This window comes from Sus scrofa, chromosome 9 (genome assembly GCF_054392235.1).
Source record: "Sus scrofa isolate SSC_HxYL_T2T_F1_AM1 chromosome 9, Sscrofa_HxYL_maternal_Yorkshire_Landrace_v2.0, whole genome shotgun sequence".
NCBI lineage: Eukaryota > Metazoa > Chordata > Mammalia > Artiodactyla > Suidae > Sus > Sus scrofa.
In genome coordinates this window covers 36,984,446-37,009,674 of record NC_139391.1, presented here as the reverse complement: position 1 = coordinate 37,009,674, position 25,229 = coordinate 36,984,446, and the positions used below count along the sequence as shown (strand labels likewise).

Sequence of the window (25,229 nt, the reverse complement as noted above, 5' to 3'; positions counted from 1 at the left end):
GCTCCCGGCCCCTCTCGCGGCCGAGCAGGACCGCAGCGGCCCCGCGACCATGCGCCGCCTCCCGCGCGCCGCGCTGCTCCAGCTGCAGTTCGTCCTGCTCGTGGCCGCGGGCCCCCCCGAGGCTCCGGTCAGTGCGCCGCGCAGCCTGGTGTGGGGGCCCGGGCTGCGGGCGGGCGTCGTTCTGCCCGTCCGCTATTTCTACCTGCAGGCCGTCAGCCCGGAGGGCCACAACCTCACCCGCTCGCCCCCAGGTAGCGTTCGGCCACCCACCCTCCTCGCCCGGCTGCCCTCTCCCCTGGTCCCCGCCGCGCGTCCCCGTCGCAACCGCGCCTGTAGGGAACCCGCCCGCCGCCGGCGTGGCCTCCTTCCCCGGGTCTGGTCACCTCCTCTTCCCTCCCCCTCCCCGGACCGAAGTGGGAGGAAGTTGCAACCCGAGTCGGCTGAGTGAATGAATGAACTCCGAGGGCAGCTTCCTGGGCTAACGTGTAGGGACTGATGTTCCGAAAGGACGGCGCCCAGGGTGCCAAGGAAAGCAGCGTGAGTCACCAGCTGGAGATGGTCTTTCCACCCCTGACTTGTCTGAGCTGTTGCAGCCTGAAGGGAGTGCCTTCTCCGGTTGAGTCACCCAGCCCAAGAACCCGGTAGGGTTACCTTGTTTAGGCGTGATGGGTTTGAAAGAGCTTCCTCCTACACAAAGAGGTGTCAGAGCAGTGGGCAGAAACGAGGGAGTTTTGCTTTCTGGATTTTTGTTTTCTTGGAGTTTTGAGCTCTTGAAAGCAGATTGCTGGAATTAGTGAAACTCGAACTCATTAGGTTTTTCCTCTATCCAGGGTGGATCTGGTCCCGAATCCCTGCCGCCCAGTCATCCTCCCACGTTCTCCTGAACAGATTACCTTGGCAACTTCTTACAACTTGTCCTGCCAGTTTCAAGTTGTTGCCAGTTAGGATTTGTTCATTTACGTCTAAATTATGTCCTGCCAACTGGCACCCTGTTTTATCAACAATCAGAATACTTAGTGCCCCTTCTGCTGCCAGTGGAAAACTGAGTACTTTTAGACTCTCTATGGCCCAAAAGATCAAAAGAGTCTTAAACCTAGATCCAATCTTTCACTATGGGTGTATTTTCTTCTTTATTGTTTTCTTTGCTTTCTAAAATTAATTTTATAGTGTTATAATGGAAGGGGGGACATTGGAAATAAAAAAAGATGACAGTTCATTGGTGGCTCCGTGGGTTATAGATCAGAGCTGTCACTACTATGGCTCCATCACTGCTGTGGTGCAGGTTTGACAACTGGCGGGGTTCTTCTGCAGGCCAAGTGCCGCCAAAATAATACATTTAATAAATAGAAGTTCCTGTCATGGCTCAGCGGAAAGAAATCTGACTAACATCCATGAGGATGCAGGTTCCATCCCTGGCATGGCTTAATGGATTAAGGATCTGGTGTTGCCTTCAGCTATGGTGTAGGTCACAGACAAGACTGGGATCCAGTGTTGCTATGACTGGTGTAGGCTGGCAGCTGCAGCTCCAATTGAACCTCTAGCCTGGGGACCTCCATATGCTGGGGTGCAGCGCTAAAAAGCCAAAAAAAAAGAAAAAAAAAGAATAAATTAAAATACTGATGGACAAGGAAAAATTGTTATACATGAAAAAGGAAAGTTATGTGATCCAAAATGAAATACTGTTGATCCTACTGTTAATGAAGGAACTATACATTCAAACAAAATTCAGTTTTCTAATCTGAAAATAATGGCAAAGATTTTTAAAGTGATAATACTCAAAACTCTTAAGGGAGCAATGAGATGTTCTCAGATAGTGACCTTTATCCTCTGCTGGTGGGAGCTGATTTTTGGAAAGTAATTTTCCAATTATAGCAAGAGTTTTAAACATTTACAAACCTAATGTGCATAAATATGAGTTTCCAACATTTAGAAAATGTAATTAAAAATTATTTACGAAAAATGTCTTTGCTCTTTATCTGGCAACATGACTTGGCATCTGTCCTGAGAAAAAGATCAGAATATGATCAGACATTTATGTGCAAGAATATTCTTGCAGCATTATGATTATTTATTTTAGTAAGTTTTCTTTCTTTCTTTCTTTTTTTTTTTTTTTTTTTTGGGTCTTTTTACCATTTCTTGGGCTGCTCCCGCAGCATATGGAGGTTCCCAGGCTAGGTGGTCCAATCGGAGCTGTAGCCGCCAGCCTACGCCAGAGCCATAGCAACGCCATCGGAGCCGCGTCTGCAACCTACACCACAGCTCAGGGCAACGCCAGATCCTTAACCCACTGAGCAAGGCCAGGGATCGAACCCTCAACCTCATGGTTCCTGGTCGGATTTGTTAACCACTGAGCCACGATGGAAACTCCTATTTTAGTAAGTTTTAATAGCCAACTATAAGGTAATTGCTAAACAAAATATGGTATATTCATGGGATGGTATATTTAATATCTGTTAGAAGTAACATTTTCCATTCCACTGATAAGAGGTATCTAAAGCAGTAAGATTCATAGAAACAGAAAGTAGAAGGGTGGTTGCCAGGGCCTCTTGGAAGAGGGAAATGGGAAGTTGTTGAATGGATGTAGAGTTTCAGTTTCGCAAAATGAGATAGGTCTAGAGATTCCTTGTACAAAAACGTGAATATACTTAACTACTGAACTGAACACTTAAAAATGATTAAGATGGTCAGTTTTTACGTTTTTTACCACAATTACGATTTAAACTGTTAGGAGCTCCCTGGTGGCTCAGCAGGTTAAGGATCTGGCATTGTCACTACTATGGCTCAGGTCATTTCAGGTTTTATCCCTGGCCTGGGAATTTTTTGTATGTGGCAGTTGCAGCCAAAAAAATTTTTTTTCCAAATTTTGAAATAATGTGGATTTTTTGTTTGTTTGTTTGTTGGCTGTGCCCTCGACATGTGGAAGTTCTTGGGCCAGAGATAAAACCTGTACCACAGCAGAGGACCTGAGCCACACCATTGACAGTGCTGGATCCTTAATCCACTAAGCCACTAGGGAACTCCTTAAAGTAATGTTTTAAAAGATTACTTAACAATGCTTATACTAGGCTAAGGATGGAAGAGGAAAAAAATTGTATAATTTTATTCCAATTTTGTAATAAATAAAATGAACCTGTACCTCACTTAGTGCTATCCGCGGTCACAGCAAGAGAGTAACACACTTTTTTCTCTCTTTTTTCCCTCCAAAAAATTACCCCAAAATGATCATAATATTTTTATAATCAGGAGAAAACTCATAAGAAAAGAAAAAAAAAAAAAGACTTTCATGAGGTCTTTTCAGACAACTTCATTCCTTTAGGTCCTCTTTGTTTCCTTTCAGGACACTTGATTTCTAGCTTCCACTTAAAAAGCTGCTCTATACTTTTGAAAATCTTACCCTATCAGTTTCTTACATTTTTTTGCCACCATCTTTCACTTGCAAGTCCTGAAAAAAAAGTCTTTCTCCAGGAACTAACTGAAAAGGAGGTAAATTTTCCTCAAGCTGTAGACTGTCTTACATGACTTAGGCAAGATTCCCTTATTAAGTATCACTCCCATTTAACAGCATTGCATTTATCTGAATACTATTGTTACGTTGCATATCTCCAGGTACCTAGAAAAAAAAGCTAGGGTTGCTAATATGATCATTGTGAGCTAGTTTGTAAGAAGATCCCGGAGAGTGTTCACTGTTAGCAGGCTGCCAGGCATTTTGGAGGACTTGCCCTTAGTCTCAAGGCTCATAAGTTGGCCTTCAGGGACTTTGGTCCCTTTGCCAGGTGGAGTCAATATTTTTGTTGCAGCTGTAGAGCACCTTAATAAACTTCCTAAACAATGTCCCATTGTACCAGGAATGGCAGAGACTATGAATTCTGGGAACCTATGTATTAACATTACACATTATGATGAGTTGGATTCAGAATGGGCTTCGAAAGAAGATGCAAGCTGTGTGCACATTTTGGCTCTGCTCCTCATAGGTGTGAGACCTTGGGCAAGTTACTTAACTTCTTCAAGGGAGCCTTGGCTTTCTGATCTGTAAAATGTGGTGACAAATACCTACCTCACAAGTTCTTGGAAGAAATAAATAAGAGAAAGCGTATATGAAAATCTCAAGCTCCGGGACTAGCACAGTCCTTGTGGCTAAGTGGATTTTTTAAAAATGCTTTTGATTTCTTTCCAAATCTTCAAAATTTCTGATTTTAATGATGTAAGACTTTAATACTACCAATCTCCTTTTGTCTCCTTTAGCTGCTGCATTCTCATTCAATTAACTATCTTTCCTAAAGAAGAGTGAATTTGTGGAGTAGAAAAACTCAAGCTGAACTTTGATTGTGTTCACTGTATTAGTCCCCAGAGCAAATGAGAATTCACATCCTTTGTATATGAAGCAATTTGAAATTGCATTCTTCTCATTTTCTCTTTTATGAGGTTAGATTTGCTTATTTCTGTTTCAGTCCTGGTTATTATTTTGCATTGATTCTAACATTAATTTCATGCCAACAAGAACATAGGCATGAAAGATCACTATAAAAATAACTGAACATTTAAAATATGTATTTCCAGTGGCTATCTATACATATATACATATATATTTTTTTGTCCTTTTAGGGCCTCACCCAGGCATATGGAGGTTCCCAGGCTAGGGGATGAATTGGAGCTATAGCCGCTGGTCCATGCCATAGTCACAGCAATGCTGAATCCAAGTGGAGCCTGCGACCTACACCACAGCTCAGGGCAGCTCTCTCCATTTCTGCTGAGCCAAGGCGGGTACTCCACAGTGGCTATATTTTTATATATTCATTTTGAAATATAACTTTAATTGCAGTTTCAAAGACAAAAAATGTTATAGCATAGAAACCATAGAGATCTAGTTCAATGCTTTCAATTTAAAAATAATGAAGTAGAGTTCCCATCGTGGCTCAGTGGTTAACGAATCTGACTAGGAACCATGAGGTTGCGGGTTTGATCCCTGGCCTTGCTCAGTGGCTTAAGGATCTGGCTTTGCCGTGAGCTGTGGTGTAGGTTGCAGATGTGGCTCGGATCTGGCATTGCTGTGGCTGTGGTGTAAGCCGGTGGCTATAGCTCTGATTCGACCCCTAGCCTGGGAACCTCCATATGCCATGGCAGCGGCCCTAGAAATGGCAAAAAGACAAAACATAAATAAATAAATAAAAATGAAAATAATGAAGTGTTTTTGGAGATAGTTTTCTTCTATAAATCCAGCTCTTGACAAAATATCACATAGTAATTAATATGCTAATATGTTTTGTTTATTTAAAAATCATAAACTTAGGGAGAATAGTACTATTTGATGAGGAGATAAGAAAATGTGTTTGCCCTATTTCCAATCTGAGGATGGAATGATGGAAATGGCTTTTTAGTCCCCAGGCTCTGCCTTCCTGATTTTCAAGTCTAACACACGTCATTGCCTTTCTGAAACCAAGTGGGAAATAATGTAAAGCAATAACATGTGTTTCGTTAAGCACTTCAGGTAATTGGCCAATGTTTATAATTTCACATTAAATTATTGTTTTACAACATTCTTTATATCATAGTTTATTTTAGCAGATGTCTTTCATAATTTTATCACACTAGTTTCAAGAATTCTAAAATTAGAATTGGTACTTATTGTTTGGTACTTATTTAGTAGCAAGATTCAGATACTAGATTACTATTACTAAATTGAAGAGATTGAGAAATATTTTTTCTGACCCACAAGAAAAAATAAAACCCTTGAAGAGGAAAACAAAGTAGAAATATTGCTCACTAGATTTAGAAACTAAGAATAGGAGAAACTTTTTTCTTTGGTAATTCAAAAATATATCTTAAACATGCTTAATATATGAGCACTCTGAAATATGATAGATGTGAGATGAAAGAATACTTTGATCACAATTTATTGTTTACTGGGGCTGCGTATTTTGGAGGACTCATTGCCTTTTTTTTTTTTTCAACATTTCCCTTTGATATGGTGATTAACTGTGGTTAGGATATTAACTGATCTTTGTTCTTAAAGCTCCTGAGGATCAGGTCAGGTCTGCCCCCTGTACTCTCTGAAGAAAAAAGTCCCAGCATTTATTCCTGCAGCTGTATTGTTTCAGAGCCTAAAAAGTCAGCTAACATGATGCAAAAAAGAAAGGAAAGTTTGCTAAGTAGGTATTGTTTGTTCTAGAACAGAAAACCCACAGATTTTAGAGTTGAAAGTGTTGTTAGATCATTCTGGCATGACGGTTTAATTTCAACTTGAGGAAACAAGCTTAGAGAAGTAAACTCTAGTTTTAAAATGTGCGTGTGTGTTTGTGTGTGCATATGTGTGTGTTGTATTTGTGCAGTGTCTAGTAGCTAGCTATGATCTCTCTCTCCTTAAGGAAGTAGACTTTTTTTTTTTGTCTTTTTAGGGCCACACCCACAGCATATGGAGGTTCCCAGGCTAGGGGTCCAATCTGAGCTGTAGCTGCCAGCCTCCGCCACAGCTACAGCAACGCCAGATCCTTAACCCACTAAGCAAGGCCAGGGATTGAACCCGCAACCTCATGGTTCCTAGTCAGATTCTTTTCTGATGAGCCAGGACAGGAACTCCAGGAAACAGACTTTTATAGCTTGAAATTTGTTTTAATAAAATGGAAATTTCCCCAAATTGAAGAATATTAGATATTAAAATGATTTACAAAGAGAGCTTGTGCATCTTGTACAAGGAGAAAGTTGTACTGCCTTAGAGCTCTGTAATTCTAAAAGTTTATGAATTTTTAACTACCTGGACTTTAAATCTACCCAAAGAACAAAAGATCAAATAGGCAAAACATTAGTTTCTTCCATGCTTTTTAAAGAATTTTTTACTCAATGATTTTGTTCATTCAATAAATATTTTTCCCTTTTTTTTTTTTTTTTTTTTTAAGGATAGTTGATTTACAGTGTAGTGCCAATTTGAATCAAATGTTAAATCAGATCCTTGGTTTTTGAAGACATAAGCCAAACATAATTCCTGGCTTTTAAGGAGCTTCTAAAGTAAAATAATTTTGTTTACCATTGATAGTACAGAAAAAAATAGCTGCTGTGTAGAGAGACACTTATCTAATAATTGGTAAAACAAAATAACCATGAAATAGTAGAATTACTTATAATTATTTTCTTCTTTCAGGTCAAACACCATTCAAAGTGGTAATCAAATCTCTCTCACCTAAAGAGATAGTTCGGATTCACGTCCCTAAACCTTTGGACAGGAATGATGGGACATTTTTGATGCGATATAGGATGTATGAAACTGTCAATGAAGGGCTGAAGATAGAGGTCCTTTATGGTGATGAACATGTTGCTCAGTCTCCTTATATTTTGAAAGGTAAGTAATTATTACATAATCCAGAACCAGCCTTATGTGTAGACCCCATGGCTTTCGGAATGGGTTATGATGACCTTAAAGTTATGTGCAACAGGGTAAATATTATATATGAACCTCCTAGAGCTCAATTTAACTTTAAGAGATAGAAAATATAAGTAATTTAAAGAGATTTAACTGATAAAGCAAACAAATCTTATAGTTACCATTTCCAGTACTCTTCATTCTCTTGCATGGATACATATTATCATCTAGTATCATTTGCCTTCTACCTAAAGAATTCCCATTAACTCTTCTTTTAATGTGAGAATGCTGGTGATTAGTTCTTCCGGGTTTTGTTTCTGAAAAAGCTGAAAATGTTTTTATTTTGCTTCATTTTTGAAAGACGTTTTTACCAGGTAGAATTACAGGTTAACAGGTTATTTTTTTCTTTTGGTGCTTGAAATATTTTGTTCCACTGTCTTCTCTATTGCGTTATTTCCAGCGATAAACCTGCCATCATCCATCATCATCCATCTTTGTTCCTCTGTACTTTTTTTTTTTTTTTTTTGGTCTTTTTGGCATTTCTTGGGCCGCTCCCGCGGCATATGGAGGTTCCCAGGCTAGGGGTTGAATCGGAGCTGTAGCCACCGGCCTACGCCAGAGCCACAGCAACGCAGGATCCGAGCCGCGTCTGCAACCTACACCACAGCTCACGGCAACGCCGGATCGTTAACCCACTGAGCAAGGGCAGGGACCGAACCCGCAACCTCATGGTTCCTAGTCGGATTCGTTAACCACTGCGCCACGACGGGAACTCCCTCTGTACTGTTAAAGGTTTGCTTTTTAATATTTGTTTTGAGCAATTTGATTATTATGTACTTTGGTGTAGGTTTCCTCATGTTTCTTGTGCTTGGGGTTTGTGGAGTTTCTTATATCTTTGGGTTTATAGATTTCATTAAATCCAGAAAAATTTTGGCCATTATGTCTTCAAATGATTTTTCTGTTCTACCCCAGCTCTCCTCCAAGAATTCTAATTACCCATATGCTAGGCTTGAAATTATTCCACAACTCAATTATGCTCTTTGCATTAAAATTTTTTTTCTCCATTAAATTTTATATGGTTTCTATTGTTTTTTGTTTTTGTCTTTGTTGTTGTTGTTATTGTTGTTGTTGCTATTTCTTGGGCCGCTCCCGCGGCACATGGAGGTTCCCAGGCTAGGGGTCGAATAGGAGCTGTAGCCACCGGTCTACGCCAGGGCGACAGCAATGCGGGATCCGAGCCGCGTCTGCAATCTATACCACAGCTCATGGCAACGCCGGATCGTTAACCCACTGAGCAAGGGCAGGGACGGAACCCGCAACCTCATGGTTCCTAGTCGGATTCGTTAACCACTGCACCACGACGGGAACTCCGGTTTCTATTGTTAAATCTTTTAAGTTCACTAATCTTTTCTTCTGCAACATCCAATTTGTTATTAATTCCATCCAGTGTACTCTTTGTTCTTGATGCTTTCTCACCATCTTAAGCTTTTCTCTGGGATGCAATTAAATTACTTGGAAATAGTTTGAGCCTTCAAGTTTTCTTCTATAATTTATTAGGCAGGCCCAGAGCCATGTTTAGTTTAGGGCTAATTATTTCTTACTACTCAGGCAATACCACTTTGAATACTCTACCCAGCCCTTATGAATGAGGATGCTTTCCACTTTGGTTTGTATGAATAGGCACTATTACCAGCCCTGTAGGAGCAATGGGTACTGTTGCCTCCCATCCTCTGGATGATTCTTTCTCTGCCTTGGATAGTTTCCTCAAACATATATACTGATCAGTACAACTTAAATATTTAAGGAAAAGCTTGTGCAGATCTCTGGCACTCTCTCTTTCTCTCTCTCTCGGCAGTGTTATATCCCACAACTTCTAGCTGCCTTGATCTCCCTGGGCTTTGTCTCCTCCAGGCAGTGAGACTGCTGGCTTCTGCCTGGATTCTTCTTCCCTGTTCCACAACCTAGAAACTCCCTTGGGCAGTCAGCTTTAGGAATTGTAGGGTTCACCTTGCTTGTTTCTCATCTCTCAGACTCATTGTCCATTGCCTGATGTCCAGTGTCTTAAAAAATGTTGTTTCATGTGGTTTGTCTCTTTTGGGGTCATTTCAGGTAGGAGGATAAATTGGTCCCTATTATTTGTCATGGTCTGAAGTAGAAATCCTTCAAAAAATTAAATAACTTTAAGCACGACTGGGTCACTTTGCTGTACAGCAGAAACTGACAGAACATCATAAATCAACTATAATAGAAAAAAATAAAAATATTTTGAAAATAAAATTAACTAAAAATAAAATTAAAAAATAAATAACTAAAAATTATTTTTATATTAAAATGAATATGGATATATTTTGAAAAGAGATATAAATTTTATACAAATTCTTTTTGAAATGAGTCCTCAGACTATTTTTCTACTTATGTCTGGCCACTTTAAAATTACACAGCAAGCTGCCCCTGGGTGTCATATTTCCTCTTTGCTGATGGAGGTGATTTTAGGGACTCAGAGGAAGAAACCCCATCTTGTCTTAAAAAATCATCACCCCACTACATAATAATACCTGAAAAGTAATATGTTCACTCTTTCCTTGTTAAAAGGTAAGTTGTTTTATGTTCATCGGCCACTTATTTATCAAGGAGCTGACTAAGAGTAGGTGATGTTGGGAGAGAGTACATGCTGTACGAGGTTATCTAGTGCGCGGTGAAAGGGAGTCAGAAGGTAGAAGCACATGACTCTGACAAGACTACTTTTGCCACTGATTTGTTGAGGGCAGGGTAACCCTGTCAGCATAACTTAGAATTTACAAGGAAGTCATTCTATGTTCTTAGCAGGAGCAGAAATGACTCCCTGGGATGCAGTGCTTATTAGCAGAGACTGGCATTACATGTGTTTTGCTCTCCCTAGGACCCGTGTACCATGAGTACTGTGAATGTCCAGAAGAGGATCCTCAAGCCTGGCAGAGAACTCTGTCTTGTCCAACCAAGGAACCACAGATTGCAAAAGATTTTGCTTCTTTCCCCAGCATCAACCTCCAGCAGATGCTAAACGAAATTCCAAAAAGGTTTGGGGAGGAGAGGGGTGCTATTGTTCATTACACGATTCTCGATAACCACATCTACAGAAGATCTTTAGGGAAATACACAGACTTCAAAATGTTCTCAGATGAGATTTTGCTGTCACTGGCAAGAAAGGTACGAGAATGAGTTCACTGGTTCCAAAAACAATATGGTTGATTTATTTGTAACATTTAAGTCTTAGGATAATAATGGTAAAGGATGGAAATGAATTCCAGGCTTGAAAGGATACAGCTGTCTACCACCTGAGTGATCTCGCTTTCCTTTAAGTAAATGCCTTAAGCCCTCATCCCAGGTAAGTAGGCTGTATAGTGCACTCCCAAAGTTTCTGTGAACTTCCAGACATTTACAGCCGCAAGGTGACTTCTTGAAGTTCTCCATTCCTGCCGAATACTTCTTCCATTTGGATTTCACTTTCTACAGCAGTTTTCTTCCTGACACCTCAAAATAAGTTAAACTTAGAACATATTGTCCTTGTTTTATCCCAAGTGCTTCTAAAAGATAGTGTGTATGGCACACTTTATTGAATGTTAGGGTAACAGAGGGAGGTTACTTTGCGCCAGTGCAGAGTAAACAAAACAAAACACAGTGTTGCCTTGTGGTGCAGCAGGTTAAAGATCTGATGCTGTTTCTGAAGTTACTCTGGTTGCTGCTGTGGTTTGGGTTCAGTCCCTGGCCCAGGAACTTCCACATTCTATGGGGCATAGCCAGGAAAAAAGAAAACAAACAAAACCCACAAAACACAAAACAAAAATCCTAACAGTTAAAAATAGATATCCCTGTGTTAATCAGACTCAGTCACCCATATCTCTGGGAATTTCTCACTGGCTTTTTTTTTTTTTTTTTTGTCTTTTTTTTTGCCTTTTATAGGGCCGCTCCTGTGACATATGGAGGTTCCCAGGCTAGGGATCGAATGGGAGCTGTAGCCGCCAGTCTACGCCAGAGCCACAGCAACGCTGGATCCGAGCCGTGTCTGCAACCTACACCACAGCTCAGGTGATGCCTGATCATTAACCCACTGAGCAAGGGCAGGGATCGAACCTGCAACCTCATGGTTCCTAGTCGGATTCGTTAACCACTGCGCCACAACAGGAACTCCTAACTGGCTGTTCTTGATCTCTAGGTCTTGGCTTCTTACTAACCATGACTGGGTCCCTTATCTTTCAAAAGACTTCTTCACATCCCCAGCAACTCTGCCCCCTCCCTCTGTTCAGCCTCTCTTTCTGCATTTGCCAAGCTCTATAAATTCCTCTTAAGCTGAGCTGTTCAAACTGCCTTTTGTTCTTCCTTCTTCCTGATCATGCAGAGTAGAGAGTGAGGATGGGCGTTTTATTTTTATTTATTTATTTACCATTCTCACCCAGAAGAACCATCAAGGTAGTTTTCTACACTAAAAGCCAACTTTCCTGATGTGAGTTATATAATTTTCCAAGTACAGGGACTGTGGGGCTGCAATCAATTCTTATTTCAAATAGCAGCTGCTTCCCACCTCCCTATCAGCCCCCATTGAGCATATCATTCATATTAGCACATGATGGGCATCTGATCCTAAAGGCAGCTTTCTTCCTGGGCTCTCGCTTTCCACTCTGCCCTGTACTTCTGTATTGTACTTTTTAACTAGGAATGACTTTGCCCCTCGGAGGACTTTGGCAATGTCTAGAGACATTTTTGGTTGTTGGGGAGTTGGTGCTAGCATCTGGTGGGTAGAGGCCAGGGATAATGCTGACCATTCTATAATACACTGACAGTCCCCAGGAAAGAATTGCCCAGAACAAAATGTTAATAGTGCCACGACTGAGAAATCCTGCTCTACAGTGAGAAGGTCTGATGTGTGGCTGATTAATGAGCTACTGGATGATCACAGGGAAGCACTAGGAGGAATAGTCATATCCCCTACCCTTCCCTTTTGTTCCAGGTTCTTTTCCTGGTGACTGAAAACAAATCTTGGATAAATGAGACTCACCTCTGGTCTTTCAACAGCTTGCTCTAGTGGGACTTGTTTTTCTACTTCAGAAGAGAGGATGGGATGTGAATACAAACAAGGAATTGTACCACAGCATAATAGGCCTATAAGAAAACCAGGTACCCAGGGTTAAAATACCAGAGGAAGGAAAGTCATAGAGGAGGTAACATTAGATCTAGGTGTGAAGGAGGAAACAGGAGAATGCCAAGTGAATAAGTGGAAGAAGAGCATTCCAAGTGAAGAGAATTCCATATTAAAGTGGGTGATGGAGTTCCCTGGTGGCACAGTGGGTTAAAGATCTGGCGTTGTCACTGCTGTGGCTTGGGTCACAGCTCTGCCGCAGGTTCCATCCCTGGCCCAGGAATTTCCACATGCCCCAGACATGGCCAATAAACAAACGAACAAACAAATAAATAAAGTGGGTGGCATTTTTAGAGAGTAACCTAAAGTGTGTTGGTACATGGGCAAATGGAAGATGAGATTCAGAGCTAAGCTGGAGCAAGATGGTGGGGCTTGAGCTCCAACCAGAGAGTTTAGATCTTGTCCTATAGGCTTAAGGTTCTGTTGAGCTTAATAGTAACATTAATTTCAGTTTTAGAAATTTGGGCAGCAATGAAGAGAGTGGATTAGATTGGAGAGAGGCTTGAATCAGAATATCTAGTAAGGAACAACTATTGCCACAATCTAGGTAAGAGATGATAAAGGCCTAAACTAAGTCCTTTATCCTAGAGATGAAAATGGAATAGCAGATTCCAGAAATAAGCATAGATGTTATAAAGAGTTTTGATAGTGAGGAGAACAAGGGCTTGGGTCTGACTTTGTAGATTCTTACTTAGGCAGCCAACAGAAAGGGGGCATGAAGCCACTCATTCACACCCTGCTACAGTGTCCACATCTATAATAGAGAACAGTTTGAAATGCTGCCTCTCAGCAGAGGTGGCTAACTCCTGGTTAAGTGGATTGTCATGTACCTTCCTCACCCTGATTTTCTGATACTGCTGATGACCAAGAGGCATACTTCTCTTTTTTTAAAGCCAATAGTTTTTGAATTTTAGAAGTAATATTTTTAAAAGCCAAAGAACTAAAGCACTTGGTACCAAAGCCTGAGGTCATCCCACCACTGATGCACATTCTTTTGTTTATTTAGGTCCTTCTCCCAGATGTAGAATTTTATGTCAATCTTGGAGACTGGCCTTTGGAGCATCGAAAAGTCAATGAAACCCCTGGCCCTTTACCTATCATTTCATGGTGTGGCTCTTTGGATTCAAGAGATGTTATCCTTCCAACATATGACATCACCCACTCTACGCTTGAAGCCATGAGGGGTGTTACAAATGATCTCCTTTCTATTCAAGGACATACAGGTAAAGTTCATTCTGGAAAAAAAAAAAATCTTAGAATTAAAAAAGGTAAAGGAAATGTTCAATCAGAGAGAGTATGCGTATATATTTAAATGACCGTTGTTCTTTTTTTTTAACAAAGAAAAAAGAAAAATAGCACTCTAAAATTTAAAGTGGCTTGTTTAAGATTCTTCTAATCCAAAAATTAAAGATACGTAGGTTGGGCTAGTAATGTCCAAACCTACTATAACTGAGTATCTTTTGAGTTGGTCACTTGTAAATCTCATTTGAAAATACATATTTGGTAAAACTATCATTTAACTCAATTCTGACTCCAGTGCCTTTGTATTGCTGGATGAAATGAAAGAGAATTCTAAAAAATATAAAATTATAGCATATGTCTGTTGTGATAACCGTGTAATTTGGAAATTACTACCTCTAACACTTAGTAAGAAATTCTTCTCTTCCCTCTTTCTACCTTCTTGATCCTGTACAATCTGAAGTTTTTCCTCTTGTTTGATGGCCTTGGGTTTACGGTACTACCCACCCTTTTATTAAACTAAACTCTGAGTAGGGAAAAAAACCCTGCCTTGTCTTTATAGCCTCGATTTCTGTTTAGAGCACTTTGGTGGATTTTTTTAGTAGATAAGACTAGAGACTCCTTGTAAACTATCTAAAGATAATGTGAAATGAAAACTGACCTGCTTTTTATTTCATAACAGTAAATTCCTGAAAAGTGTGCGAACATAGTAAAGAGATTGCCCCTCTCTGAGTTCTATGTTTTGTGATTTATCCCTTAGAACACTGATAGGTGTTAACTAATGACCTCTTGACCTCTTTTTAGAGTATTAGAAAGAGATCTAAATTAATTCTCCCAGATTATTTCCCTCTCAACAAAGAGAGGGTATGTGTGTGGGTGTGTGTGTGTGTGTGTGTGTGTGTATTCCAACTATACAGTTAGTTAGATGTATGCATTTTCATTTAACAGCATATTAGAAAAATTCTTCATCGTATTAAGAGGTGATACGCTGAAATTCTGAGTAACATAAGGATTAAAGATGTGTGGGTGTTGGATGTTCCCATTGTGGCTCAGTGGAAATGAACCCAACTAGTATCCATAAGGACGCGGGTTAGATCCCTGGCCTTGTTCAGTGGGTTGGGGATCTGTCGTTGCCATGAGCTGTGATGTAGGTTGCAGACGTAGCTCACATCCAGCAGTGCTATCTGTGGCTGTGGTGTAGGCGGGCAGCTGTAGCTCTGATTCAACCCCTAACCTGGAAACTTCATATGCCGCACTTATAGCCCTAAAAAAAAAAAAAAAAAAAAAAAAAAAAAAAAAAAAAAAAAAAAAAAAAACTTGTGGGGTGTTAAATAATTTGTTCTGTCTAAGAACAAAAGTCTACCTCTCTTTTTATTATGAAACACAAAAGATGGAAGAAGCTAATGCTTTGGTGAGTGAGCCAAGTCAGTGACTCTGTTTTCACTTTGAACTTGATGCAGCATTGTTTTGGATAATTCCTAATGTCCTAGAATGGAAACACCACCGTTTGAGTGAGCTCTCACAAGTACACATGAAGATACAATTAGAGCATATTTTTTGGACATGCCATTTACTTTAGAGGGTGTGTTGATGATAAAAGCTTCAGTCTCTTAAATGGTGATTTTACTTACCATATCAAAATGGCAAATTCATAATCGTATTTCTTATGGTCTCAAACTTCCAGGGCCTTCCTGGATCAATAAAACAGAGAAAGCTTTCTTTAGAGGCAGAGACAGCCGAGAAGAAAGGCTCCAGTTGGTGCAGCTCTCCAAAGAAAATCCACAGCTCCTAGATGCAGGAATTACAGGATATTTCTTCTTCCAAGAGAAAGAAAAGGAGCTTGGAAAAGCCAAATTGATAGGTTTCTTTGACTTCTTTAAGGTATGCATTTAAGTCTTCCTAGATAGATATGAAGTGATAAACTTACATGTTAAAAGTCAACCAAATAGCTGGGCTTGGGCAAATTTCTCCCATCCTGTGACTGACATACACTTTCTTATCAGGTATAGGGAATTACAAAACCCTTGTGGTTTCTTTTTTGCTTGTTACTGTTGTTGTTTAACTTTGTCTACCAGATGGCTCAGAACTATCCTAAATACTCAAAATATAGTACAAAGATTAACCTAGGATTTTGGTATGCTTCCCTGTTTTTCTCTTCTTGGTATTTGTTTTAGTAAACTGGAAATATAAATGTCTTTTATATAAAATGATCCTGTTAATACAAAGAGTATAAATTCTATACAGGTAAAATGATGGGGTTCAAGTCCTGCCTCTGCCCCTGAACTATGGGGCTTTCATCTCTTAGTGCCTCTGGCCCCTAAACATGTGTGACCCCTGCCTAGCTCCTTCAGAGCATTGTGTGAGGCTCAAAGGAGATAGAGACATGAACCATGTGACAAAATCTGACTGGCTGCCAAACTCCTGCGTACCAATTATTTAAGAAAAAATTAAGTACCAAATCAGTGAGTATATCTTATTCTCTCGATATAACGGAAAGAGCATGGGATGTGGACTCAGAGAGTAGAGATTTAAAAATACCTTCTGAAAAGAATTTTATCATTTTGTAAAAAAAAAGGGGGGGTGAATCATAATATCTGCTTCGCCTTATTATAAATGAATGAAAAGTGATTTTGAAATGTAAATCAAAGTTTATTAGTTCAGCAAATATGTCCGCAGATACGTACTGTGTCACCCGCATCACTCTAGTCCTTAGTCTTCTCCAGGTTTCTGTCTCCTGGACGGTAAAACTGAACTTGGAGATAATGCCTTCCTTTTTCATACTTAGGTGGGTATAAATAACAAAGGAAATAATATAGACATGAAAGTTTAAATTGTTAGCAACATTAAGCTTTAATAAATATAGAGCTTTTGGAAATAATTTTTTTTTACCTGATTACAGAAACCTGAATCCCCCAGTACATAGACGTGGTTATAACAGATATTCCTATTTCCCAAAATTATTTATCATCTTTTCTTTAAATGCATTGTATTTCTTAAAATTGACCTGCAAAAAAACTACTTATGATTTTAATACAAAGAAAAGATTGTGTTATAAAATAAAATATAAAACGTATAAATACTAAAGTTGGAAAATAACGGAGTTCCTGTCATGGCTCAGCAGTAATGAACCCAACTAGTATCCATGAGGATGCTAGTTTGATCCTTAGCCTTGCACAGTGGGTTAAGGACCCAGCATTGTTGTGAGCTGTGGTGTAAGTCGCAGATGCAGCTTGGATCTGGCATTGCTGTGGCTGTGGTGTAGGCCAGTAGCTGCAGCTCCGATTAGACCCCTAGCCTAGGAACTTCCATATGCAGCAGGTGCAGCCCTAAAAAGACCAAAAAAAAAAAAAAAAGTTGGAAAATAATTTATTTATATTTAGTATTACAATGTTGACCAGCAGCAGAAGTGAAGCAAATGACTGTTAAAAATTTTTGTTTATGTTTGTTTTGTTCTTTTAGTACAAGTATCAAGTGAATGTGGATGGGACTGTGGCTGCTTACAGATATCCGTATCTCATGCTTGGAGACAGTTTGGTTCTGAAGCAGGACTCACCATATTATGAGCATTTCTATATGGCACTAAAGCCTTGGAAACATTATGTTCCAATTAAAAGAAATCTTAGTGATCTGCTAGAGAAAGTTGAATGGGCCAAGGTATGCTTTCTGCAATTTCATTTCTTTAGGCACTAACAAATTCACCAGTATTGGTTATATGAGTTCCAACACAACGTAATTTAATTTGACATAATTTCACCCAAAGAAATGTCCTTTTGTGAAATTTGTGTTCCTTGAAATAGCTGAAGAATCAACATCAGGACCATTTTGAAGACCCTTTATCAATATTTTTGAGGATTTTTAGAAGATTGAAGTTCAGTGTTATATAGAATATAGATTTTTCTGAAGGGATCTCTATTCATGTGTACACACAAGCAAGAACATACCAAATGCAAATTACAGATTAAAAAGACCAGGGTTAAAGTGCCTTATACACAAGAAAACATTTAAAGCAATGATGGTACCCTTTTCTTTTCCCCATTTGGAAAAAAAGAGCACAAGTCCTTAATGTATGCTCTGTAACATCCCAAGAATCAAAAGTTTCTCATAAAATAAGAATTCTTTTTTTAAAATGAAAAGTATTAAAAAGCTCTTGTGTTTTGTTGTGAAACTATAATATTTACCCTTCCATTGTAAGACTCTATTCTGTTTCTGAGAAGCAATGTGGCTATGGAAATAACTGGGTGCCTGAGGCAGAACTATTTTTGTGACTGTTTGCTTGCAAATGGCTTTTCCCATGGGCAGCATGATAGAATATTAGCTATTTTCCGAAAGTATAATTAGGAATGCAGACTATTTCTGGTATTGAAGGAACAGCCTATGGGTACCAATAACTGAATTTTTTCATTACAACAATAGTCTTTCATAGGTACCATTTTGTAAAAACTTCTTGCTTAGACTACATATTAAAATGGTGCTTTTTGGAGTTCCTGTCGTGGTGCAGTGGTTAACGAAACCGACTAGGAACCATGAGGTTTCGGGTTCAAACCCTGGCCTCACTCAGTGGGTTAAGGATCTGGCGTTGCCATGAGCTGTGGTGTAGGTTACAGACGCGGCTCAGATCCCACGTTGCTGTGGCTCTGGTGTAGGCTGGCAGCTACAGCTCCGATTCAACCTCTAGCCTAGGATCCTCCATATGCTGCAGGATCGGCCCTAAAAAGACCAAAAAAAAAAAAAAAAAAAAAAAATGGTGCTTTTAAGAGATATTTTAACATAAAAAGGAATTCATTCTATTCTAGTATCAAGCAGAGAGTTAGGGTGAGAAAACAGATGATAAGCCCTAGGCTTTCTGGGTAGCTAGGAAATGACCAAGATAGTCACAGCAAGGGCTGTATGTGGGTTGATGCACTGGGCTGGGGGGAGCGGAGGCGGCAGGTTGGGGGGGAGGGGTATGTGGGTCCAAACATATATAATTATTTCTATATACCTGAGATGTCTAAGAAAGTACTTTGCGGAGTTCCTGTCATGGCATAGCAGAAACAAATCCGACTAGGAACCATGAGGTTGCAGGTTTGATCCCTGGCCTCACCCATTGGGTTGAGGATCCGGTGTTGCCGTAAACTCTGGCGTAGGCTGGCAGCTACAGCTCTGATTAGACCCCTAGCCTGGGAACCTCCATATGCTGTGGGTGCGGCCTAAAATGACAAAAGAAAAAAAAAAAAAAAAAAAGAGAGAGAGAGAAAGTACTTTGTCTCTTTCCATATCCTCATTCTTAAGTTATATTTTCAGCATGTTTATCTCTGCCATGCTATTCACATTCAACCCCACATCCTTTCAACCTCACATTCCCATTTAGCTTTCTTTGTGGGTCACGGGAGTAATTTTCATCCACAATTTCTTTTTAAATCTTTCAGGAACACGATGAAGAAGCCAAGAAGATTGCAAAAGAAGGGCAGTTGACTGCTCGGGACTTGCTGCAGCCCCACAGGCTTTACTGCTACTATTACAGAGTATTGCAGGTCAGTTCAGAGAGTCTATCCTGCTGGGTTATGTGTCCTCAGACCAAATGTGTGACCTGATCCTTGAAGGGGGTTCAAGAGTCAGCCTGTAGAACTCTGGCTAAGCTGAGGTATCAGCAGATAGGTAGATAGTGCTAAATCCCTTTGTGGTCACAATATTTTCAATCTCCATTCGGTATTATGAAAAGCAATGCTTAAAGACCTTACAAATATAGATTAAAAGTTCCTCTCATCTTGTCAGTGCTATATTATATTAAATACCTAAGGAATTCGTAGTTTACGTGTCCTCTGAACTTCAGAGAACAACATCTTTCCTCATCTGGAAAATGAGTTGTATGAGAGATCATTCACAACTCTTTCTGTTCAAAATATGTACCTCTTTGGTTCTTACTACTTAGGATCCATGCTTTTGCTATCTGTATAGGATGGAAAGCCAATTTTTTTTTTTTTTTTTTGTCTTACTGTCTTTTCTAGGGCCGCTCCCACGGCATATGGAGGTTCCCAGGCTAGGGGTCGAATCAGAGCTATAGCCACCGGCCTACACCAGAGCCACAACAATGCCAGATCTGAGCCGCGTCTGCAACCTACACCACAGCTCACGGCAACGCCAGATCCTTAACCCACTGAGCAAGGGCAGGGACCAAACCCGCAACCTCATGGTTCCTAGTCGGATTCGTTAACCACTGCGCCACGACAGGAACTCAGGAAAGCCAATTTTTAACTTCTTGTAGAAAACAAATGGATGAAGAATGCAATTGACCCTTCAACAACATGGGTTTGAACTGCACAGGTCCACTTATATGTGGATTTTTTTAAGTAGTAAATACAGTAATACACAACCCACGGTTGGTTGAACCCATAGACAGGGAACCATGGATGCTGAGGAATCACATGTGTGGAGGGCCAACTATATTATACACTGATTTTCAGCTGTGCTGAGGGTTGGCACCCCTCACTCCCATGTCATTCAAGTGTCACCTTTATTTATAATCGAACACCTTAGGGCTGAATTCTGAAGTGCAGGTGTTGACTGGGCATCCAAAGGTTGATTCTTTGAGTACTTACCTTGTGTCTTATTCTGTAAAATTAAGCCTGGAAGAGAAAAATAAGAATTTAATGTTTTTGTTTTTAACCTAAACTTATTTTCCTGTTGGCAGAAAAAAAATGTTTCTTCAGATGCCTGTCGCTATTACCCTCTCATAGAAAAATAAAAATGATCAACTACACCATTTACTAGAAGCAGCCTCTCCCTTCATTGAGTTCTTTTCCCTCTGCTAGTCTAGCCATCATTTTAATAATAGGAGTTTCTCCATCTAAAATATTAATAAGGCTTATATACATACATCAGTATTTTGTTGGGTTTGGCCCAGGACCAGGAATGTATAGCTAAATGTACATGGAACCACTGAGCTGAAATATCCAATCTATAGGAATATTTCAGTCTGTGGCCAAAGTGGAGGGACATTCCACAGGCCTGTCACCATTTACTAAATATGTATGACCACAGGTCTGTAGGGAAGGATGTGTGAGACTATCCACTTTATTTTGAGATACTATCGTCTTTGTTTGCTGATTTGAATATTTAGCAAAGTTAATTATTCATGAACACGTGGGGGATAAATTTGGGAGGTGCTGTTGGTCAAACAGAGACACTTGGCTTGACATCCCTTTACCAGAGGCTTCTTAGCTACACATAAAATAGTGGATTGGGGTTCCCTGTTAGACTATGAAATATTACCCTATTGCCCGTAATAACTAAAGTTAAAATGTAACTTTAGGACTGAGATAAAGCCGACCTTTGGTTTTTAGACTGAAGATGCACAGCCACTAGAAACAATAGCATGAAGGGAGTGGGGAGGAATCAATGGAATAAAGTTTGGATTAGTCTTTCTATTTTCTTCAAACACATTCCAGAAATACGCCGAGCGCCAGACCAGCAAACCCAAAATACGTGATGGAATGGAATTAGTTCCTCAGCCAGATGATAGTTCATCTATCTGCCAATGCCACAGGAAAACACCTTTAAGAGAAGAGCTTTAAGTCAGCTGAGAGTCACACTCCTGCATATGCTGGCAACATCCTTCATGGCATCTTTCAGATGGAGTCTAAGCTGTGAAGACTGTGAAGACAGCCTGGAAGGCTGCATGCAGAGGACTGCTTTGCTTGGTGGCTTATATAATGTGGACGGACAGTGCAATATTACCAAATAGCAAGTATTACCAAATTAGTATTACCAAATACCGAGTATTACCAAATATCCTAAGATATTAATTTCTTTTGAATAACAAATGCTATTATCAGCATCAGGATCACAGTCGATAGAGAGGCTTGCCAAAATATAAATAGCTCTCTATGAAACTATTGACATTGTATTTATTGGTTTGTTTCTATTCCTTGTTCATTTTCCCTCTTCCTCTTCCAATTATGAAGAAAAAATGTTTTTGGGGGGCTTTTATCCCCCCTCATTGCCTAATGTCTTCTCCTACAAGGTGGTTTTGGCATCCAGTAGTAGCAAGCTTCCTTTTGGAAGGTCAGATAAGAATAAAAAGGAAAGATGAGGATAACTCTGTTGTTAAAGGGAGCTTGGAGTCTATGGAAGAGAATTTTTTTTTCGCAAAGCTCTTTGATTTTTTTTTTTTTTTTTTTTTTTTTTTTTTTTTATGGTCATACCTGCATCATGTAGAAGCTCCTGGGCCAGGGATCAAACCTGTGCCATAGCTTTGACTTGCACCACACTGCGGCAAAGCTGGATCCTTAACCTGCTGTAACACATGGGAACTTCCTCATTCATATCTTTTTAACTAGGTTTTACTAAGGCCTGAGACAAAATTAAGGAAAGATTGTGCCTTAAGCTGGTAATTCTCAATCTGAGTTGGACACCCATCAAGGAAAACGCAGTTATTAAAGCAGATGAGAACATCCTATGATTACCTTCTTTATCTATGTGCTGAATAGGTAAATGATAACTGTAGTCATGTGAGGATCTTTAATTCTTTTTAATCATTAAAAGGGATGCTCTAGGAGTTCCCATTGTGGCACAGCAGAAATGAATCCAACTAGTATCCATGAGGTTGTGGGTTCAGTCCCTAGCCTCATTCAGTGGATTGAGGATCCGGCAGTGCCATGAGCTGTGGTGTCGTTTGCAGACGCAGCTTGGATCCAGAGTTGCTATGGCTGTGGTATAGGCCGGTGGCTACAGTTCCAATTACACCTAACCTGGGAACTAACATATGCTGCAAGTGAGTCTCTAAAAAGACAAACAAACAGACAAACAAAAAGGATGCTCTAAAACCTCGGCAACAAGCTGCAGGAAGCCTGGTATCTTGGGATTCACTCATAAGCTAACAGCAAAAGCAAGTATCCATTCTTCACTACACCTCTCCTCTAGTTCACTGTGTTATATTACTAAGATAAAAGCTTTGGAAATTTCCTTTGCCTTTTAGGGCTTAAGTCTTATAGCCCAGAAATTCATTATACACTCCTTGTAATTTCACCAATCCAAGATTCAGTTCATTAAAGAGCTCACTCCCAAAAGAAGAAATATCCACTCCCAATTTAAAAATATTTACTCTCCTAATTGAAATATTTACCTAACGTGGAAAACAATGTAACTGCTTTAAGTAGTCATTATCTATTCTTTGCTGAAGATTAATAAGGACACAGAATTTTTTTTTTTTGGTCTTTTTGCTATTTCTTTGGGCCGCTCCCGTGGCATATGGAGGTTCCCAGGCTAGGGGTCCAATCGGAGCTGTAGCCGCCGGTCTACACCACAGCCACAGCAACGCAGGATCCGAGCTGCGTCTGCAGCCTACACCACAGCTCACGGCAACGCCGGATCGTTAACCCACTGAGCAAGGGCAGGGACCGAACCTGCAACCTCATGGTTCCTAGTCGGATTCGTTAACCACTGTGCCACGACGGGAACTCCAGAATTTTTTTTAAACTAGACAAAAGCAAAAGCACATTTAGGAACAGTGTAATCAAAGCCAAGTATCCATGGAAAACTCTAATACCCACCAGTTGTTCAAAAGCACAAGTGCACAAGTATAAAATAAGGGCAGACTGTACAGTGACCAGATCCTAAGGTCAAGGGGGTAGAAGGATATGCAAGTTCATATAATAACTGCATTTGTCAAGATAAGCTATCAATATGTTGTTGCAACATTGTTTTTATTAATAAAATGTTAGAAACACCTTAAATAGCCTTTATGGGGGGGCAGGCTAAATAGATATTGATACATAAAGGAGTACAGTATAGCCATTAAAAAGAATGAAGTAGCTCTAACTGTTCTATCATGAAAGAGTTCCATCACCGTGTTCAGTGGAAAAAGCAACTTACAGAACAACATGTGTAATGTAAAACCATTTATGTAAAAAAACATACATATATATCCATGTGGTTGAAAGTTTGGAAGGAGATTCACCAATATCTGAGGAGGGGATGGAGAAAAGGGAATTTTTACTTTTTGCCTTATACCTGTCTATGATATTGAAAATATTTTTACTATAAGTATGACTCGGCTTGGAAAGAAAGAAAGATGAAAACCTAGGAAAAGACAATAAGTGCAAAAAGATATACATAGAAAATAAAATGGATATTTATATTTTCCATTATGCTGTTTTAAAATCTACTATGTCTAGAATTTTATATCATGGGACTTATTATATACATTTTCAAATAAAGTAAATTTTCTAAGTAAAATTCTGAAAAAGATAAATTTTGTTTCTTAAGAAAGAGGATTGAACCACCTATAGCCCTGGTATTTTGATAACTGGGTTGGTCTAATTTTAATTCTCTTATGTCTTCATGAATAAATGAATTAAAACTTCTATCCCTAACATTAAATCCCAGTGAGTAGAAATTAATATTAAAGGAGAAGATATTTAGGCTTGATACATGTTTTGTTATTTCAGGTAAAAATACAGCTAAGTGCAGTGTCTTAGTTCACACTACCATTATAACAAATATACGCTGGGTGGCTTTGGCAGCAAATATTTATTTCTCACAGTTCTAGAGGCTGGAAGTCTAAGATCAAAGTGCTGGTGGATCCGATGTTTGATGAGAGCCCACTTTCCAATTTGCAGACTAATGCCTCTTCGCTGTGTCCTCACGTGGCAGAAAGCAAAGAGAGAGGAAGCAAGCTCTCTCATCTCTTCTGAGAAGGGCACCAGTGCCATCCTGAGGACTCCACCCTCATGACCTACTCACCTCTCAAAGGCCCCGTCTCCAAATGCCATCACAAGGTGGATGAGTTTCATCATATTGATTTAGGGGTGGGGTGGGGATGAACTTTCAGTCCATAGCAGGCAGGATAATTTCTCCCTTGGCATAATAAGGGAGAAATATAATATAAATTTCTTATTTGGAGGGAAAGGAAATCATCCTTGTGATAGTGAGGCATGTTTGACTTCAAATAGGTGAGGACAAAATTAACCAGAAGGTAAGAATCCCTCTTATGCTCAGAACCACAGTTTACCCTACCCCAGCCACTGCTGCCTCTACCCACCACACGCCAACCTCTTGTGGAACCGTCCCAGTCACTGAGACCAAAGTTATCTCTTTTCAGGTTCTCTCTGTAGAGCCTTTGGAAGAGGGAGCCACACTAAACTTTATTTTGATAATCAACCCTGCAGCATTTCTTAGACAAAAGTAAAGGAAATGCATGGAGTTTGTTTATTCTATGGGAAGAAATAGGAAATTCTGGAAATGGCTGGGAGAGGGAAGGGAGTGGCCTCTGTAGAGGGAGTTAGGACAGCTAGAAGCAAGGGGAGGACAGAAAAGGAGTTAGAAAAAAAGAAATATTTTCATGTGCTGCCTGTTTTGTTTCACTCTCAACTGAGTGTACGTCAATACAATTTGATGCTAACCACTCAGATTTAGCATCAGATGCCACAGGTTTAGGGCTTAGTGTTCCACAAGATTGCTTTTACAGATACCAGGCACAAGTACGAT

General features: G+C 39.8%; 2 protein-coding genes across 13 annotated transcripts in view; both read left to right on the top strand.

The window, feature by feature from the left end:
* Positions 1–23,978, top strand: POGLUT3 (protein O-glucosyltransferase 3). Of its 9 annotated transcripts, none has more exons than XR_014814264.1 (9): positions 1–251; positions 7,133–7,330; positions 10,251–10,537; positions 13,531–13,747; positions 15,448–15,644; positions 17,223–17,417; positions 19,172–19,276; positions 21,191–22,013; positions 23,138–23,978. XR_014814264.1 is itself a non-coding variant. In XM_084974202.1 (8 exons), the coding sequence occupies exons 2-8, from the start codon at positions 7,234–7,236 to the stop codon at positions 21,314–21,316; spliced, it is 1,224 nt and encodes a 407-aa protein (XP_084830328.1). In that variant the 5' UTR covers positions 1–641; positions 7,133–7,233; the 3' UTR covers positions 21,317–23,978.
* Positions 23,510–25,229, top strand: part of C9H11orf65 (chromosome 9 C11orf65 homolog) — an 88,160-nt gene continuing 86,440 nt past the window's right edge. For all 4 annotated transcript variants that reach the window (XR_014815183.1, XM_084975958.1, XM_013979358.3 and 1 more), the window contains exon 1: positions 23,510–24,520. The gene's annotated coding sequence lies outside the window, so the exon portion shown is untranslated. The remainder of the gene's footprint in view (positions 24,521–25,229) is intronic.